Here is an 18,189-nt window from a genome sequence, read left to right as displayed (position 1 = left end):
GTTTAAGGCTGTAAACTACATTTGAAAGTGTCAAAAATGTTTGTGATGCAGAGGTCTATTTGCCTAATATAGAAAGTGCACATTGTCACATCCCTGAAATTTCTTATGCAAGAGTGAGAAGTCAAAGAGGTGTTTGAATGCTGCAGAAAATAATAATATGACTTGTTGCCAAAACTCTAATAAGTTAAATCCTGCTAATGTATTTAAAGCATTTTTTTCTTAAGAAGGTTATAACTCCTTGAATTAATTGAACTAAATTTAAAATAAGGCAAGAAAAGGAAAGAAAGCAGATTCTGCTTTGAATTTCCTGCACACTTTATTCCCCTAGTTAGATGGTAAGAAGCTGATGCAGAGACTCAAATTAAGACTGATATCATATCATAGTGACATACCTCCATGTTAGTAATTTCAGATTTGACTAAACCTTTTAAATGATTGATTTAAAGACCAAAGCACAGTACTTAATAAGATTCTATCCCTTGGTGGAGTTTAGCTTTAGAAACTAGGGTTAGGGCTTTTTATTGAGATGCTTTTCTCAGACCTCAGTCAGAGTTGGTACCTAAAGAAATTTGGTTATTTGGTCTGAACATATTGCTACCTTTTTAAGGGGTGCAAGGCCCCAGAATATTGGCTTCTTTTGCTTTTCCTATAATTAAAAAGCTCCACAAAGCATTAAATGAGTATTTAGCACAACACTACAAGTGATCCCCTGGTATCTGTTGGATTTTAGTTGAATTTAGGGCCATCAAGTTTTGGCACAAAATTTACCAGAGGTGACTAATGTAGTCACGCATTAGGTGGCTTTTTAAAGTACAAGTTGCAAAACAGATAAATTAGAGTAAACACAGCATTTCGTTGGTCTTCCTTAGCTATTATATTGTTATCTTCTGCATGTGAATAAAAGTTCTGATAATCTTCATTCACCAGCTGCAAAGCAAAATTCATTTTCCTGGTGTGACTAATAAGGAATGGGTTTTTTTTCATTCAAAAAGATTACTGTGTGCTGCAAAGAAAAAGAAAATAATGAAGCTGTAGCAGGACAAAAGAGAAGATGCTGAAAAGAGCTGTTTTTGAACTTGTTAGTCTGCAAATTGCATTTTCTGTGTGTGAAGTTTTGAAAATGAAATTAATTTCTCCCCTTTATAATAAGTTACTTGAACCTATGGTGTGCAAGAAAATTATTCTATGTCTGACACACACATGATTATGTATATATTATGTTACAGTGCCATTCCCAGAAGTGAAAGACCTTCTAGGCACCTATCATGTTTATGGCTTAACAGGTGAGAGCCCACAAGAAGAGTAAAGCTCTTTATTTTTTTTTTTCATGTGTTATCACTAAGTATTAAAAGCTATAAATATGAGCAGAGACACCTGAGCTTGACAGCTTTTTTGGTTGGAAACAGCCACTCCTGGTCATGGTGACCTACTAGCAGTGTTTGCTATCAACTACAGCTGTTTTCATCTCTTCTTTGACTGTAGATAACCCATTGGCCTTGTCTACAGAGTTGATACAAAAAACCATTTAGCAGCTGGCTGCTTGACCCCTAAGATGGGTCCAGACTACTTAGAGACACACTGGCTTGCTGCTGTTCCCTGTGCCAAAATGCACCATTATGCTCTGCTGCTGTCTACAAAGATCACGTTCAGGTGCAATCCCACAACAGAAAACATATTTTAGAAAAAATGCGCTTTGAAAAACTGGCAAGTGAAAAAGGCTCTGATTTTTTTTAAGGAGCTCTGTAACTGTTGCTGTATATTTTTTTGGTCTGAATGTTTTCATTTTAAAAAATCCTTTAATAAGTCTATTGAGAACTTCTAGTCACTAACCTTAGGGCAAAATTATATTGTGCTGCTTGATATTTGTGCTGAGAATGCCTCTGGAAATGGGCTGTCCCCTCTCTTTGTCACATACATGGTGTGGCCTGAACTAAGAGAAGACAAGGGAACTTGTCCTATGTGTCTTCGTCACGGTTCTTTCCTTCTTCTTGTCTCTTACATGAGTGCAGGTGAGCCTTGAAGAGAGATCTCTGTTTGGGCTACCCGCCTCCTTCAATCCACAAGTCCTGATCTTTTGAGACTTTAGGAACAAAGACAAAAAGTAAGGTTTTCCCCTTCAAGTACGAAGAGAGGCTTTGACTTACCTAGAAACAAGATAGCTGTACTGTTCTCAAACGCTTTAGAAAGCCTCATATGAGTAGTATAGACTAGAGATAGGGAGGTCTTCAGTGGACATGAAGGGAGAAATATGAAACTGGGGAAATATTTCAAGTGTGGATTAACTTTCTCTTGATTTCAGTTGATAATTTTGTTGGATTCCAAAGTTTGGTACAAACTTCTCAATGAGAAGCTTAAAGTCTGGGTTTTCCTACCAGAATATCTTTCATGGAATGCTTTTCCCTGTATACGAAAAGCAAACATGGATAACAGTAATGACATTAAAAAATACCTGGTGTAGCCCTTGTATGTGGGTGGTTGATTTGGCTGTGTTTTGTTTTCCTGGCTTGAGGAACTATGCACTTTTTTATCTCAACAAAAAAATAAAGTGTACAAGAGCTCCACTTCCTAAGATACAGTGTATTGTTTTCAAAATAAACAGCTCCTTTTCTCTAGAAAATTTTGCAATGTATTTGAAAACCCGAGAAACCCATGACATTTTCCTATCTTCATCCTATGACGAAATAGTAACCTATGATCCTGTGCATCCACTTGATTTTTCAAGGGCTTCAGTTGGATATTCAAAAGCTGTAGAGCCATTGATTGTCATTTGACCTACTGTGAGTAAAACCATATTTGTTGTTATTGTATCTTTCAAACTGACTGAACTAAGCAGTGGTGTGTGTCTGTTTACTCTTAACTGTATAAAATGTTAACCCTTGCTTCAAGGAGACATTAGAGATCTGATTTCTTTTAGTCCTGGCCCTGCCACAGACTTCTTCTGTGGCTTCAGTGCATGACTTGTTACTATATATATATGCCAGGTATTGTATTATTTAATGCTACTATCTAGTTCTATTTTCAACATCATGATTGATGCTTGCAGGTGATTCAGTTTTATGCTGATTTCGCCAAAAGCAGCAGCAGTATTGTCATTGTGTGGGCACCCAGATGGGATTGTATTAAGCAAGTAATCTACTGCAAAAATATTCCTTCAGTCCAGCCAGTGACAGAGGTAGGAACAAAACAAACACAAGGCTAAGTGAGGAGTTCCAACCAGCACCTTTTACCCCCCAAGTTTCCAGGCTTAAACATCCCCCCCACTAAAAGTATTGCTGATTATCCCTTTAAGGGAAAAATGTTAATATACAAGATCTAATTACCTCTGTCTAAGCTGATACGCCTACAGCACCTTTTACATAACCCAAACACTTGAGTTCCAATTATACAATTATATTTTAACATGTATTAAGTGCTATTCCTTTAGGGAGGAGACTTATACTGAATATTTCAACTAAATTCCTTCCTCAATGTGGGCAGATATATGGTAGAGTCTGATTTCATTACAATGCCAGAGACTTGGGGGTTTTTAGTTCCTTTCCCCTTGAATAAACCAGCTGGCTGTTCAGAAAGCCCATTTTCCTTGTCTGCAGCACTGACAGCAGTATCTGTACATGTATATCAGTTGCAGGCTATGAAGCTCATGTTCTTTGGGTCAGCAGTGGTGCTGTTATTGCAATTAGATGTATAATGATCTATCTACACTCAGTGCTAGTATACTTTCTTTTGCATACAGCCTGTGGCAAGGGCCACATCTCTAGAGGAAGCAACCTGTTCAAATGTGGAGGAAAGGCCAATGTTTTTTTTAATATTATATCTTGGTCTAGAGATTGATAACACAAAAAATTGAGTGTCCCTTTACTGAAAAGATGGATGACTCCAAGGACCAGTCTTCCTTTCTGATATCTTCACTCAACTTGTGTAAGACACAAAAGCCCTCGTCTGGATAACTTGTTGAAGGAAGGCTATTTGCTGCACACTTTTAATTGTTAACATCAATGAGGTTTGTAGGTCACCTCTTCTGAAAACCCAGAGCCTAAGTTTAGAGTGAGGAGTCTGAATGTATTCCTATGCTCAGAGCTAACTCAAGTTTTTTTGAACATCCAGGAAAAGTTGGGACTTGACCTGAAAGAGCACAGGAGAATAAAATAGATGAACCAAGAAAAAGTGAGTGGAGGGAAACCCTAGCAAGCAAGACTGGGGACTGCTGGTGCTCCCTGTGGTGGATTAAATACCTGTGGGGTAATGGCTCTGTTGGAGGGGAGGAACCAGGTCCCAGAAGTGTTCTGCTTCCGTCTATACCTCAACATCAGCCTATGCCAAAGCTGGAACAACCTACAGTGCACTTACAGAGCTTGTGCTAATTTCATCACTGCCATGGAGGTTACCTTATCAGCAGCTGAACCACTCGGTTTAACCCTGGTGCAGCTATTTCTATACTACATTGTAGTAATTCCTGCACAGTAATTAAGTTTAAAACATTCCCTGCTTAGAAAACCGACTTTTGGAAATGTCGAATGAAGTTATCACATTGGGCTGTACCCATCAGATAAACTGGGTACAGTTCCTGCCCAAAGAAAATGTGAACATAATTAATTGCAAGCTAAAACTAAATTATTAAAACATCATACTTATTTTAATTATAAAAATCCAAAAAATCTGGTGGTAAAGTTCCCATGGTAACCTTAGCTCTGTCTCCTGTGTGCATTGGATATGTGTGGATGTTTGTGTAAAATAGGAACATTCATTATCATGGTCAGAGTGATTTAGGACTTGCTGATCAGGAAGATGTTAATCAGACCAGAAACCTCATTTTTAAAAGTGATTTATTTTTGCTATTTCTCTAGCCAAGCGTTGCAACATAGAGAAGATTTTTAATTTCTGTCCAGTCTGATAAGTATTCCTGCTAAAACATAATGCCTGAACCATCTATATCTTGTCATAAATCTGATCTATCATTGTTCAAATTTAGCTATGATTGTGACAGACACCCTGCAGTCATAAATCTCTAGAGCTAGTAAGATGAAATTGGCATCCATTTTTTTCCAGTGAGCTCACTAGTATCAAACATTTGATTACACACTGCACTGTGATGCTAACACTTAATACTGCAGAGCTAATTTCACTCATAAAATTTTCTTTAAAAGGGTTAGGCACTGTTTGCCTATCCATCAAGGATTATGGAGGATGCAAGGTTCTGATGACATAGCAGAACTGTCTCCAGTCCTCTGATATTATGATGGCATTCCAGCAGGCATCCCCAAGAGACACTCCCTTAATTTGTTCATTTCCTTCCCCTACCTCACCCATGTTCAGTTTTTCTGAAATGTCCACATCATCCATCACTCTCTGGCAGAGCAAGGGGACCAATGATCAGGGAGGGGAGGTCTTAAGTGCTGATGTGGGGAGAGATCAACAGCTGTAAGAAATTTGAGCTATTTTGTACAGGCAGAGTAAAGAAAGTTTTGTGAAAAAACCTCACTGCATATTATACACTTGTGAAACGTGTCTAGATGGTGAAGGCATTAAAGGGTACTATTAATTTTTATTACTGTCATGAGATTCTGTGAATGGCACGTTCCTGGTAGTGAGCTTTAAAAGTCTTATGTAAGGTACTTTTCTAAACTACAGCTTATTCTTGGTTTTTTCCTTTTTTTTTCTTTTTTTTTTTTCATGGGGTTGCCTGTAACTCTATTTTCAGTGTGGTTGCTCAGAAAGAGGATTAATACTTTAGAGGAAGAACTGAAGGTGTAAAATTTTTCCTATACAAATAAATAAACATCCTCGCATCTACTGCATATGACCGTATTCTTGCTGACCTGTTGTGTAAAGTCAAAAAAGACAACATTATATATACATAGCATAAGCATAATGTATCTATAAATATATTCTGAGCAGACACATAGAATAATAGGAAGATCTGTGGTTTCTAAAGTCCCCAAGACATAAACCAAAACACAAGTAACAATTCACTGTATTGAAAAGCTGTGAGTATATAAACCAGATGTAAGTATCAACTCACTAAGAATTCATCTAAAGAGAATTGAAAAATATTAAGAAAGAAACCTCAGAAAAATTCTGTTGTCGTTGAGGGGATGGGATTAAATGTTAGAACAATTAAATTTCAGAATATCTTCAGATACTGAATTGCCTTTAAATATAGGAAAGCTGGACATACTGAAGTAGAGCAATAATTTCAATGTTTTAAGTACACATTGTTTTATTGTGAGTCATGAGGTCAAAGTCTAGTACTTAGCAACCTGCTAAAATTAAACAGCATAGAGGTTTTCTGCCAAAGTCTTCCAGAATTTGTATATTTTGTTTATTCGGATATAGCACAAAAGCTAAAATATATATTTATGCCCCTGAAGACACTTGAAAATACAGAACAGTTATAATCCCCAAATGTCCTTCATCATAATTACTTTTCTTTTGTTTGTAGTAACATTTGTTCTATTTTGTTAGAAGGATGGGTTTGAAATTAAACTTTAAAATCAGTTGGAATATATTTGCAATAAACCTAATGATAAACTTTTTTAGATTAGTTCTCTCTGATATAACCAGTGGATACCTCTGTGCTCATGTCAGTAAGACACAGTCTCTGGGTTATGGGAGGTGACATCAGATTTCTGTGGTTATTCCCAGCTAGATGAAACCAGGCGTAAAAAAGCCCTCTTGCAAGTGCTGTCAGAACAATGGGATTGCTGAACAGGGGGCAGAGGAGGAGTTAAAAGGAACAGAGGAGAGTGAAACACTTCAAAGCCAGCCTCATCAGGGCTAGAATTCTCCAGGAAGGTGGAGGATAATGAAAGCAACACTACTCTAGTCTTCCAACCCCTGAATGACAGCCAAATGCAGATTCATTGCTAACATTAATGGATTGAAAATCTCATTATCTTTGATAGTTTTTGTTGCCTCAGACAAAAAATTATAGAACTGGAGCAAAGAAGGATAAGGAATGCTCTCTTACCCCATAAGCGTGAAATATGAATAGCAACTTTAATCAGAGATATAATAGGCTGCAGAAACTGTGAGTAGACTGTCTGGGGGGTTGAGTATCTGATGAGAGATCCTGCTGGTTACAGGCACACTGAGACATAAGCATAGTCTGCTGTGCCCCCAACATGACTGATCCTCAGTGTGTGCCACAAACATGTGCTGACTCTGTATTCTGTATTACATACACCCTGTGTTTGTTTTCTGCCAGTCATTCAGTTGGAGCTCTTCCAAGAGCACATCAAGCCTGCTTAGCTTTTCTGTGACAGATAATAGCGGAGGAGGGATTAGGCGTGCCCAAGTCACATCCCAACACAGCTCTTATGACTGGGAGGGTAAAAAAAATGCAGGAACATCACTAAGAATTCTGAAAGGAAAGATGCAAGAATTTGACAAACAAAAGAAGGGACCAAGTCCATACTCAGAGTAGTGGGTGGACAATTATGTCCTGATTGAGATCCTCAACATTGTAGGAGAAAAGTGTATGGCATCACAACTCTGACTGCAGCAAAAGCATGTGTAGTTTGAGGAGCAGAGTTAGTTAACAGAAGCCAACCCACTGGATGTCATTAAAGGAAAGATGTGAGAAGGAGGATGGATTATATCACTTTGCAAAAGTTGGCAAGAGCCAAAATGTGTGTTGCTAAGATTAATCCTCACAGGAACAATGAGCAGCAGTTCATTTGTAGATAAATCCACTATTGAACTGGAAGTAAATGGGATAGTTATGAAGTTGGACTTGGCGCATATACTATTTGTTGCCAAAAATAGTTGTTTTCATTGCTAGGCTAGTAAATTTACTACTCACAGTAAGAGAGTTAAGTGCTGCACCTATTGCCATCAGTGTGCAAAAACTAAACAAGGAGAGGGGTCTCTGAAGAGCAGAGTTTGCTTTGGAATCCCTACATTAAAGAAGTATCAAACTAACTGGATGATCAGCACATTTCCTTAGTACTCATCTTTTAATGATACTAAGGAAAACATATTTCTTTTACTAGTGGAAAATATGGGAGATCCTTTTCATCATCAAGAAGACTCCTAAAAATGAAGGAAGCAGAGTGGAGGTCGGAAAAATATTCTCCAGGAGTAATAAGCCTGCCAAAACATAGACATTTATCAGCATTCTAAATGTCATAGGGTGTCTGAGACATCCTCCAATGTGTCTGTGGTAGATATGTCACCACACCTATAGGAAACCCATGACTTTGTCCAGTGACAGCTGAAGGCCAGACAGGTCTCTCTGGTACTAAAATGTCATAAACACCATCATGCTAGCTGATGAGCATGGTTATAGTCTCCAGAGGCATTAGAAGAGATGACAGAGACCAAGCAACCTCCATTTCACACATTTTGGTAAAATATCCCTTCCCGAAGGAATCTGAGAGCAAGCAGTTATTAACTTTGTTAAAAAAAAAAAAAAAGGGAATCATGTTTCAGTCAAAATTTATGCCAGATGTTTTAATGAGCTTGATATATCAATAGATAACATAGAAAAACAGTACATTAATGCTTTTTCCACCCCTGGAAGATATTCTTTCCTTACATGTCCGTTTGAGATGTGCTGGACAACCAAACTGTTTCACTGGGAAGCACATCTGTGATACCCTCACAGGGAGTAGGACCCAGAAGGTTAGAGAACCATGACTAGATGCTTTCTGGAGCAAAGTGGGCTGCTGGGTCAGAGCTCAATTAAATTCTGTTGTATGATATATTTGATTTTTGGGGATACTGATAGTTCATAACATATTGATACCTGTATCCTCAATGCACATGGTTTCTTTGAGGGAGAGCAACAGAGGGACACTAATGTTTTAGTCTTACTATAGAGTTTGGGAAGCTGAGAGAATTAGAGGATCTTATTTTACGTATGATCTCCATAACTGAAATGCTAAATTTCTTTCAATCCTCTTATTCCACTCTATGAAACCTGGAAATGGCTTTGGCAATGCAAACTGAATAGTTTGTTGCAATACAGAAGACGACTTTCAATTGTAGCTGCAAATATCTCATGCCCCTATTCCTGGGAAATCAATCTAAGCTAATATTGATCACAAACTGATGGTTTGGAAAATCCTCACTTTTACATAAATAAAAAGCTTTTTGTCATTGTTGGTAAAATGTATGATTCACAAACTGAATATAAACCTGTAAGAGAGCTGCTGTTTGTAGACAAACTCTTTCATGCATTTAACCAAGGTTTAGTAGAAAAAATTGTCCTAAGCCTAAATTTGTTTCCTAATAACTGAAATTTAATAACCAGTCTGGTCTGCCAGTGCATACTCAAATGAAGACACAGGAAAATGACTACATTTGGCAGTAGCATGTATTTAACACATTTTACTAATTTTGGGAGAAATACCTGGAGCAGATAGGAGTTGGACATTAGAAATATCATCTGCAAAATTTTACGGAAAAAATATATTAAATCGAAGGTAATTTAGAGTGAACAGTCCATGAAAGATGGTGCAAAATATGTTAAATTTGCTTCAGCTGAAGAACAGTATTGCTGATTGAAGTCTTGCAGAAGGTACAAGTCTACAAAATGCAAAAGAGGCTCATATTGGTTGTTTTGCTCATATTAGAAAAAAAAAAAAAAGGCTTGCCAGGAAAAAAAACAAAGGCCTTTATTTCTTTATCTTTTCAGAAAAATCCTACAAACCTCTGTGTTTATGCTTGATGGTTAGCCTTACTGTATCAGAAAATGCTCCCAGGAAAGAGGAGCTCAAGTATCTCATCCATTTTTGTAGAAGATAGTAAAATTGGCTGAGTAATAGCTGAGAACAGATCTTAGTTTACTGAGAATTTGTTTAAGTACTTTTCAGTAAAGGTTAGTTTTTAATCGTGTAATCTCTCATCCCCATAGTTCCCTGTCTGAAGGGCTGGTGAAAATAATGTAACCCTCAGAATGACTATTGCAAAATCAATCAGATTTTGCTCCATATTCACTATTTTCAAATTCCAGTATGGCTCTAGTGAAGTGGTTGCTGCTGATAGCTCTGATTATTAGAAACCTGAAAACACATATATTTGCATTGTCATAAATGACATCTAAAATCATTGGACACTTTCAAATGGGAAAAGAAAAAATACACAGTTGATATAATTTGAAGTCTTGGGTGCTCCTACTTCAGGTAATGGTATTGTGCACCTCTGTAGTAGAAAGTGGTAGAAAGTCTGCATGGCCCAACAGAAGGTCTTCTTGCTTATGTCCACACTACTTAAGTCTGACTCCTTCTAGAGAAGTTTTGGCCTGGAAGGGGCCAGTTGGAGTGACTCAAAACATGTAACATCTAACGAGGATCTATCTAATGAGGATAATGAGTGTCCAGGGTTGAGGATGTTCCCAAGCCTCCTTTTTTTTTTTTTTTGCAATACAAGCATTTCCAGAAGTAGTAGTGTTACAGTATTCCGGCAGATCAAGTTAACCAGATTGGGGAGCAACTTGAACTTACTATACTCATGATGTTTTCTAATCATTCATTTTGTAATGGGAATGAAAGGCATGCTTTGGGGAATGAAAGGCATGCTTTGAGGACTATTGCTTTAGTGGCTGAATTTCCTGGACAACAGAGCAATCTCATTTCTAAACCTTGCAGTAGGTACCAGACAAGGGATAAAAAAACCTCTTAGAGGATCTCTGGGGAAAAAGTAGTCCCTGGATGCCACATGAGCATCAGTGGACAGATTTAATTTTATCCATTTTATGAATGGAGTATAATATTAAGATTAGAGAGAACTGTATTTCCAATAGTTTTATCAATATTTGTTTTTATGGAGAGAATTAATTGGAAAAAGAGGTGGTTTATGGGATGACAGTATAGAAATCATGATTTGCTAGAGTAGCAGCAAAAGTAGTAGGTTAGCAGCAGAGTAAGCCTATATTTGGTAACCCATGTGAAGGCTCACATCTATGCTCTGGTCTGATACCGTTCTTTCATTTGGTTCCTCACCTTTTCTATCACTTGTTCCCCTACTACTACCTTTCCCTCCAGCTCATCCAAGACAGTATTAAGCAGATACTGAAATTACAGAGTAGCTAACCAGAATCATCCTTGATACATCTAAGCAAGGAGACACATAGTGTAGGTGTGAACTCCAGAGACTTGGATCCGGTGATGCCCTTTTCCACAGTTCCTCACCAATGCTTTGTTGTTACAGAGGCAACTAGATTAACAGGAGACAGCAGGAGTGATTTTTTTCTGTGTTTAATCCCAATGTAGATTTACTTCCTCTGCCAGTTGCACACTTTCTTTTGAACCCTTCTCTGTCTGTGCCTCAGTGCATCATTGTGAGTTTAAAAGTTCCAGTTTAATTCCATGTCACAAATATCTGTCAGTCAAGTATTATAACACATGGTAGCAAGTGTAGAAGCTTTAACTTAGTCATAGCTGCCACTTAATAAAGCCAATTTCTGATGGATTAGGAGACAAGTCAGAACTGTTTTAGGTACAAACAAAAAAATTGCTGCCTGTTTTTCTGGGCCTTTGAGACTTCACTTTTGCTTAAATCCAAGAGGGCACAAGACATGGAGGTTGTCAGATCATGACTGCAGAAACCCTAGATGCAGTACATCATCCCAGTTCCCACATCCAGATCAAGAATTAGAAAGGGAGGCAATTCCTAACATGTTTATTATGTAAAACATATTCACAAACTGAGACATTGGGTACACTGGCATAATTATCCACTGCTGTCAATGGATATGCTGGTGCTGAATGTGATTAACCTGCAAGCACAGCCAAGAACTATTCTTGTTTCAGAAAGCCCATGTTAAACCTGCCTGCTTGTGAAACTGTGCTCAGTGCTGCTGTAATTGCATCCATTCCTGGCACATGTTGTTAATAACAAGCATTTTTGCTGTTGTAGACAAGGTTGAAATGTAAGGATGTTGCAGTGAGCCAAAGCTTAAAAGCCCTCACTTAGCTTGTATGCTCAGGATTTAAACTACTGAGGAAACTTTATGTTTCTGGCTACTTATCATTACATACAACATGTTCTTGGAAACCATGCCACATTTAACAGCAGTTAAAGCCATCTGCTGCTCCTGAATTTTCACTTCATTCACAAGCCTGTTTTAAAAGTATTTTTGGACGTGTCACCAATGTGCTATCAGCTGTTTATTATTCTGTTGTAAATTGATAAGAAGAATTACTCAAATTTTGAAAGGAAATTGTAGCCTCCTGTATATTTTTGAGCTTTTCATTGAAACTTGCCTTTCTCTCATTGTCTGACATAAATTAAATTTTTAGTTTAAAAGCAATTATCCAACATGAAAGTTCATCCTCTCATGCTAATTGCTGATTTAAGTGACTATTAATTGCATAGGTGTAGATTCTGCAGAATTCATCTATAGTAATTACATCACTGGCATAAGGAACAGACTTGAACTTAGCACTGTGATCACAGATACTGTTGAAGTTCCTGTAATTGCAAAAATTTTTCATATCTTTCTCTGTAAATACCATTATAATTTTCTTTACACATGTTTTCTCCCTATGTTCATGTTTTATTACTATTACTTTGCGTAGCAGTACTTTAATGCTTTCTACATAAGATTATCAGGAACTTTGATTTTCATGACATCTTCTTTTGAAGACATTTTTTAAACAAAGAACTTTATTTTCCTCAGTTTTATTGGTGTGGCTTTTGGTTTTATGATACTGCATGATATTCTTGTATGAAGGTAATTATTGTTGGGCCATGTGACTTCCCAGTATTTTGTAGGCGCTATTTTTTTTCCATGGCAATAAACTGATCCTTCCCTAATCTACAGATTAGCAAGGCTTTCGACATGATAGGTGCATTTAAACTCTTGTAAAAGTGGACTACTTTGACACTGAAACTTGTTTGGCTCTAAGTCTTGTGTAAAACTTTTACTGGATTTGGGATTTTGGATATTTAGATTTATGGTAGTTTATAACATTTAAAGTAGCTTGACTTTTTTTTTTTCTTTAGTTAAAGAGCAGGAGATTTAGATTTTTTACGCAATAAGCACCCAATTTTTATATTTAAACTATATTTTTGTATTTAATAATAACTACTATAAATGACAATGTCTCCTAGAAAATAGAATATCTCCTTAAAATAAAAAGGACTTTTGGGGGTGAGATTCAGTTGTCTGAGATAGGCATATAGTGCTATTTTAGATGTCCTATAAGATCTGAGATATGCATATGGCTGTCAGAAATGCCAGAAGGAAACCTGTACCATTTTGAAGAATCAGCTGGAGACAAAATGATATCTTAATGCATCTAATGACATGAGACAACTCTATTTGGGATACTCAATCTCACCTTTAAGGTTGCCACATTTGTATTATACAGTTTGATGCTTAAGAAGAATGCTGTTTTAAATACTATTCACTTGCATTTGAGTTCATTCAGAAGACTATTTTTAAAAATGGGATTACATTTCTACATCCACTACATCCACTAGTGTAATTTTTAAAATCTTACTTTGGAAACAAGTGTGTATTTATTTTAAGTTATCAGAAAGGAATATGCCTTTTGCTGTTAGCTGGCTGTTAATCATCTGGTTCCAAATTAAAATTGCTAAAATTACTGGGGAATAAACCTCTCAGGGATGAAAGCTATAGTCACAGAATGTAGGACATGGAAAGGACTGGAAACTTTCAATGTTTTAGCACCGTAGTAGTTAAAGGGTTTTTTTCACAGCAGCAAATTTATAGTGATTTCTCTGGTTTTTCTTTCAGTGGAGATAACTGATCACTATCCCTATGTAATATCCCGTTTTCAGTCTTTCTTAGGTTATGAGTCTCCTCTTGTGGATTTCTTTTGGCTTTTTCAGTGCCTATCTGAAAACATAGTGCCCCAAAATGATACAGTTCTGCTGGTGTCTTTTTATCAGTGATTACAGCACAATAGTTATAACCCTTGTCCTTATACACAGCAATCATTCATATTTTGAGGGAAGGCCATTTTACAAGAGAACCTCACTCCTGGCTCCTCCTTAGTTAATGATCTCCACAGGGGTGTTCCTTACTCTGTATTTTTGCATCTGGGATTTTCTCTGTCAGGTAAATGCTTACTGCTCTGTGTGCATTTCTTCTGTCTGTACTTATGGAACTACACATTTCTTTTCAAAAGTCTCCAAAACCAAGTATTCAAAATAAACTACATATACACAGAAACTTACTGTGGACAAAGTGCGTCAGCTCCAGCAGACTTGTACATAAAATGCTTCCCAGTTGGCTTGGTGCTTATATTAGGGAATCCACAGCCACCCATTACACTGTAAAAGAAAGTACTCCAGGCGTTTTTCATGTAAAAAACCTGTCCGTGTATAAGCTCAATTGAATATTCAGACCTCAATTCATCCCACTTCACTGAGGTGGGAATGCATCCTCTGAAGAGTGACTCAGTGCATTTAAGTCCCTGAACCATTCTCAGGAGTTTCCTGTGTCTCAAAGGACTCTGCTCCTAGCTGACACATCTAAATGCCTGAAGACTGACAGCATCAATAGAAGCCTCAGTTCTTAAGAATATTGTTGTATGATGGCATTATTTCCTTTTAAGCAGAGCCAGAAGTCCCTTTTCCTTAGACTATACTTAACGTTAAAAAGTCTTACACCCTGAGCTTTTTGACTATTGGCCTTTCTCTACACCAACAGTGTTTCAAGACTTCCCTAAATGCTAGCCCAATGGTTTCATGCTTGCTGATTTTTATGCTAGCTATTAAAAAAGACTTAATTTTGCAGCTGAGAGTGAAAAACTGTTACTTTTTATACATAAAAAGAAGCAGTTTTATACTTAAAGGGTGTCTACAAGAAGGCTGGAGTAGGTACATTTTACAAGGGCATGTAGTAATAGAACAAGGGGGAATGGCTTCAAGCCATCAGAGAGCAGGTTTAGATTAAATATTAGGAAGAAATTCTTCACTACGAGGGCGCTGAGGGTGGTGAAGCACCCAGGTTGCCCAGGGAAGCTGGATGACCCATCCCTGAAAGTGTTCAAGGTCAGGTTGTATGGGGCTTTGAGGAGCCTGGTCTAATAGAAGATGTCCCTGCCCATGGCAGAGGGAGTTGAAAGTAAATGATCTTTATGGCCCTTTCACACCCAAGCTATTCTGTGATTTCTCTTTTTTTTTCTTTTTTTTTTTTTTTAATTTGTATTAAAACAGAAACAAAAGGTCACTAAAGTAACTTAGTAAAAGGTGAGGATTAGCATTACATAAACATCATAATGGCCTTTGTAAAAGTGCTTTTCAGTTCCTTAGGTATTAAACATTGTGTAAAAAAATGCTATTGGATGCATAGCTACAGAATGGTAGTTTTGCTGTCCATAAAAACAGATCCCGGCAACAGGTCACTCCTTACTGACATGGCTCTTTGATATTGTTGTTGTTTGTTATGAACTCCTGTGTCTTCTACAATGGCATTGACTCATGCCTATGTGGGAGACTGAATTCATTGCAGATTTTCTGTTTCACAAAAAATGGAAGCCTGATGTTCATTAAAAGCAAATGTATAGCCTCCTACTGTTAGAACTTCATAAATTCATAGTGATAATTAGAGTGGGTTTTAAAATTTAGAAGCAACAGGGTTGTTTCTAATTTTAGCTAGAAAGAGGTGGGCTGTCAAGAGAATGTTTATTTATTCCTTATAGCCTTCTTTCTTGATTTGCTAATAATTACATGAGATTGGTAGATGTTTCATACTAAAAATAAACCTAAATACAGTAGTATAGTGTTAATTCTTGTAAAGAATACATAACATGCTTTTTCTGCCTTCAAGGATAAATAGCTCTTCCATATATATTTATAATCAGTAATATGCACTCCCATTTTTAATACGATAAAATGTAGTGCCAATTTATTTTTATTATAAAGCCTCTGGGCAATTCAGCGTGTGTTAACACCAATTTACGGCTTCAAGGGCGTGAGTGAGCCCCCTCCCCCGAAAAACAACCTGAGAAGCAAGCCCACACAACTGAGCACCATATGCAAAGACGATGAAAAATCTGAGTTTGGAACATGTCCTGAGTAGATGTCTCTATGTACTTCCAGAAAGGCCAAGAGGAAGAAAATCCCACAGGTAGAGGCCTTCAGCTGGGACCTTTTCCTGAAATGGAATGGACTAATACACAGGTGAGAGTAGTGAATTTGGCTGTGAGAAATAAGTGAGGAAAGCAACTAGTTTCTGAATTGCTGCTTCATAATTTTGCCAATTTTTCTCTACCAATGCTTCCCTAGACCCAAAAGCACTCATTTCAAGTTAAAAAAAATATTTGCCTAAATGCTTCAGTAATTGCCAAGATGCTGTGGCACATAAGAAGCCTCAGCTGGTAGCCAACAGAGAGACTTGTCCTGAGCGCAATTCTTTTAACCTGATTTGGATGTCTCTTTTGGAGACAGATCATGCCCTGAAAATGATTGGCTCTCTCCATTGTCTAGACATTTTTTATGGTCAAATTACTTAGATGTAAGTGTCTAGACTTGGAGATCTCATGCAGTAAGGAAAATTTCACTTTATCTTTTTGAAATTTCTTTTTATTGCCTGTTGGTCCAGCAGAGATGCAATCGGTCTCTGCAGTGTAATAGGCAGGACCAAACTAGGATATAGGACAGGAAGATTAAGTATATTTATGGACCTGAAGAACCTGACAGACAAAAGTATTGTGGAAGCTGGTTTTGGTGTGGATTTTTGTGGTTTGTTTTGGTTTTTTGTTTGTTTGTTTGCTTTTTTAATGAAAGGGCTTTTCCAATAGAGGAGTAGCCATTGAAACAGTAGTACAAAAACCCCCTTTAGGATAGTAACCTCTGTAAATTTCTGTTATCAAAATATTTAGTTTAGTTTATGTTGCATTTGTGTTCTCAGTTTTCAGTGTATGACCTCCTGCCATTATGATAATAGATATGTGAGAAACTTGATATTCTGACTGTTTGCCAGCTGGGTTCTTTGCAATCTCAAGAGGAAAAGAATGCAGTTTAAGATATGAGGATAATGCATACTAATGGGATATTTCTTGTAAAAGTAGTCTAAAGTGATATATTGTTGATGTACAAATTGCTATCCTTTGTTATCCAGAGTTAACAAGACACTGGGATAAACAGGACAGATGAGGATTCTGAGTGATCTTGCACAGCTCTCTGCCAGCTGGACGTCAATTTATAATGGCTTACGATGTCTTAATTATCCTTAATGTAAGGGCCAAAAATATATAGTGATTAAGGCAGCAATCCAGGATGAATTCAGTGGCAAATGTAATGTATAAGAACTCATATAATATATGTCTGGATACTCAATTTCTGCCTTCCAAGATTCTGAGAAAAATTTAATGAAGCTTATTTCTTGGTTTATTTTGGATGTGAATAGCTAATTTGTGCTGCTTTTTTGTAACTCTAAAATGAAGAAGAAATGATGCCAGTCAATCACTGTTTAATTAATTGTGTCATTTATTCATGCAAAGATGAACAAAAACTCTGATACCTCTTCAATACTGAGTGGCACACAGTAGGAGGGAAGTGCTGTTTGCTCCTTAACAAGCCCATATGGTGGTAGGAGATCCAGTGTCCCTACTGTACAAACAGCACTGAATCTTTCAAGGCATGTTAAACAACATCTGCCAGTGATAAAATAAGTAAAGCAGAAGGCTCATTACTTTGTAACTTTCACCTAAGAGCTTTAAAAAGGATGCTGAAAAGATCTGTTGGAGAATTTTTTAAATTCTAGAGATATGGAGTGTGTCATGCTATTATTTTCACTTTTTTTTTTTTTTTCCCTAAATAATGCTGTAGAGCAGGTTAGTTATATTGCAGCCCTGGAAAAAATATTGGAAAGACTAATCAGCATTTAGCTAAGAATGTAAGCATGAGAATAAATTAATGATGGTCAGCATAGTTTTAAAGAAAAGCAATTGTGTTAGATAAACTTATTTCCAGAATGTGAATTTGCTTGTTTAATGGTCCTAGGTTTTGTTTCAGCTTTTGTAAGGCATTTATGTAATTTTATATTGTATCTGTTATAAATAAATAACAGTATACTGTATCAAAATAATATTCCTTAAGGACTGACATCTCAAAGTACTAGTCAATGAGAAATGACCCTTGCATAAAAACTTTCAGGGCTCATAGAATCATAGAATAGAATCATAGAATGCTCTGGGTTGGAAGGGACCTTAAAAATCATCTACTTCCAAACCCCCTGCCATGGGCAGAGACACCTTTCACTAGACCAGG

General features: G+C 37.1%; 1 protein-coding gene across 15 annotated transcripts in view; it reads left to right on the top strand.

The window, feature by feature from the left end:
- DLG2 (discs large MAGUK scaffold protein 2) overlaps positions 1-18,189 on the top strand; it is a 997,608-nt gene that overhangs the window by 377,581 nt on the left and 601,838 nt on the right. For 5 of the 15 annotated variants that reach the window (XM_017819639.1, XM_017819630.1, XM_017819627.1 and 2 more), the window contains one exon: positions 16,018-16,098. The exons of the other annotated variants lie outside the window; for them this stretch is intronic. In XM_017819639.1, the coding sequence (XP_017675128.1) occupies positions 16,018-16,098 (81 nt within the window). The remainder of the gene's footprint in view (positions 1-16,017; positions 16,099-18,189) is intronic. 15 annotated transcript variants of the gene reach the window in all.

This window comes from Lepidothrix coronata, unplaced genomic scaffold, assembly GCF_001604755.1.
Source record: "Lepidothrix coronata isolate B3197 unplaced genomic scaffold, Lepidothrix_coronata-1.0 Scaffold76, whole genome shotgun sequence".
Taxonomy (NCBI): domain Eukaryota; kingdom Metazoa; phylum Chordata; class Aves; order Passeriformes; family Pipridae; genus Lepidothrix; species Lepidothrix coronata.
This window is presented reverse-complemented; position numbering and strand designations above follow the sequence as displayed.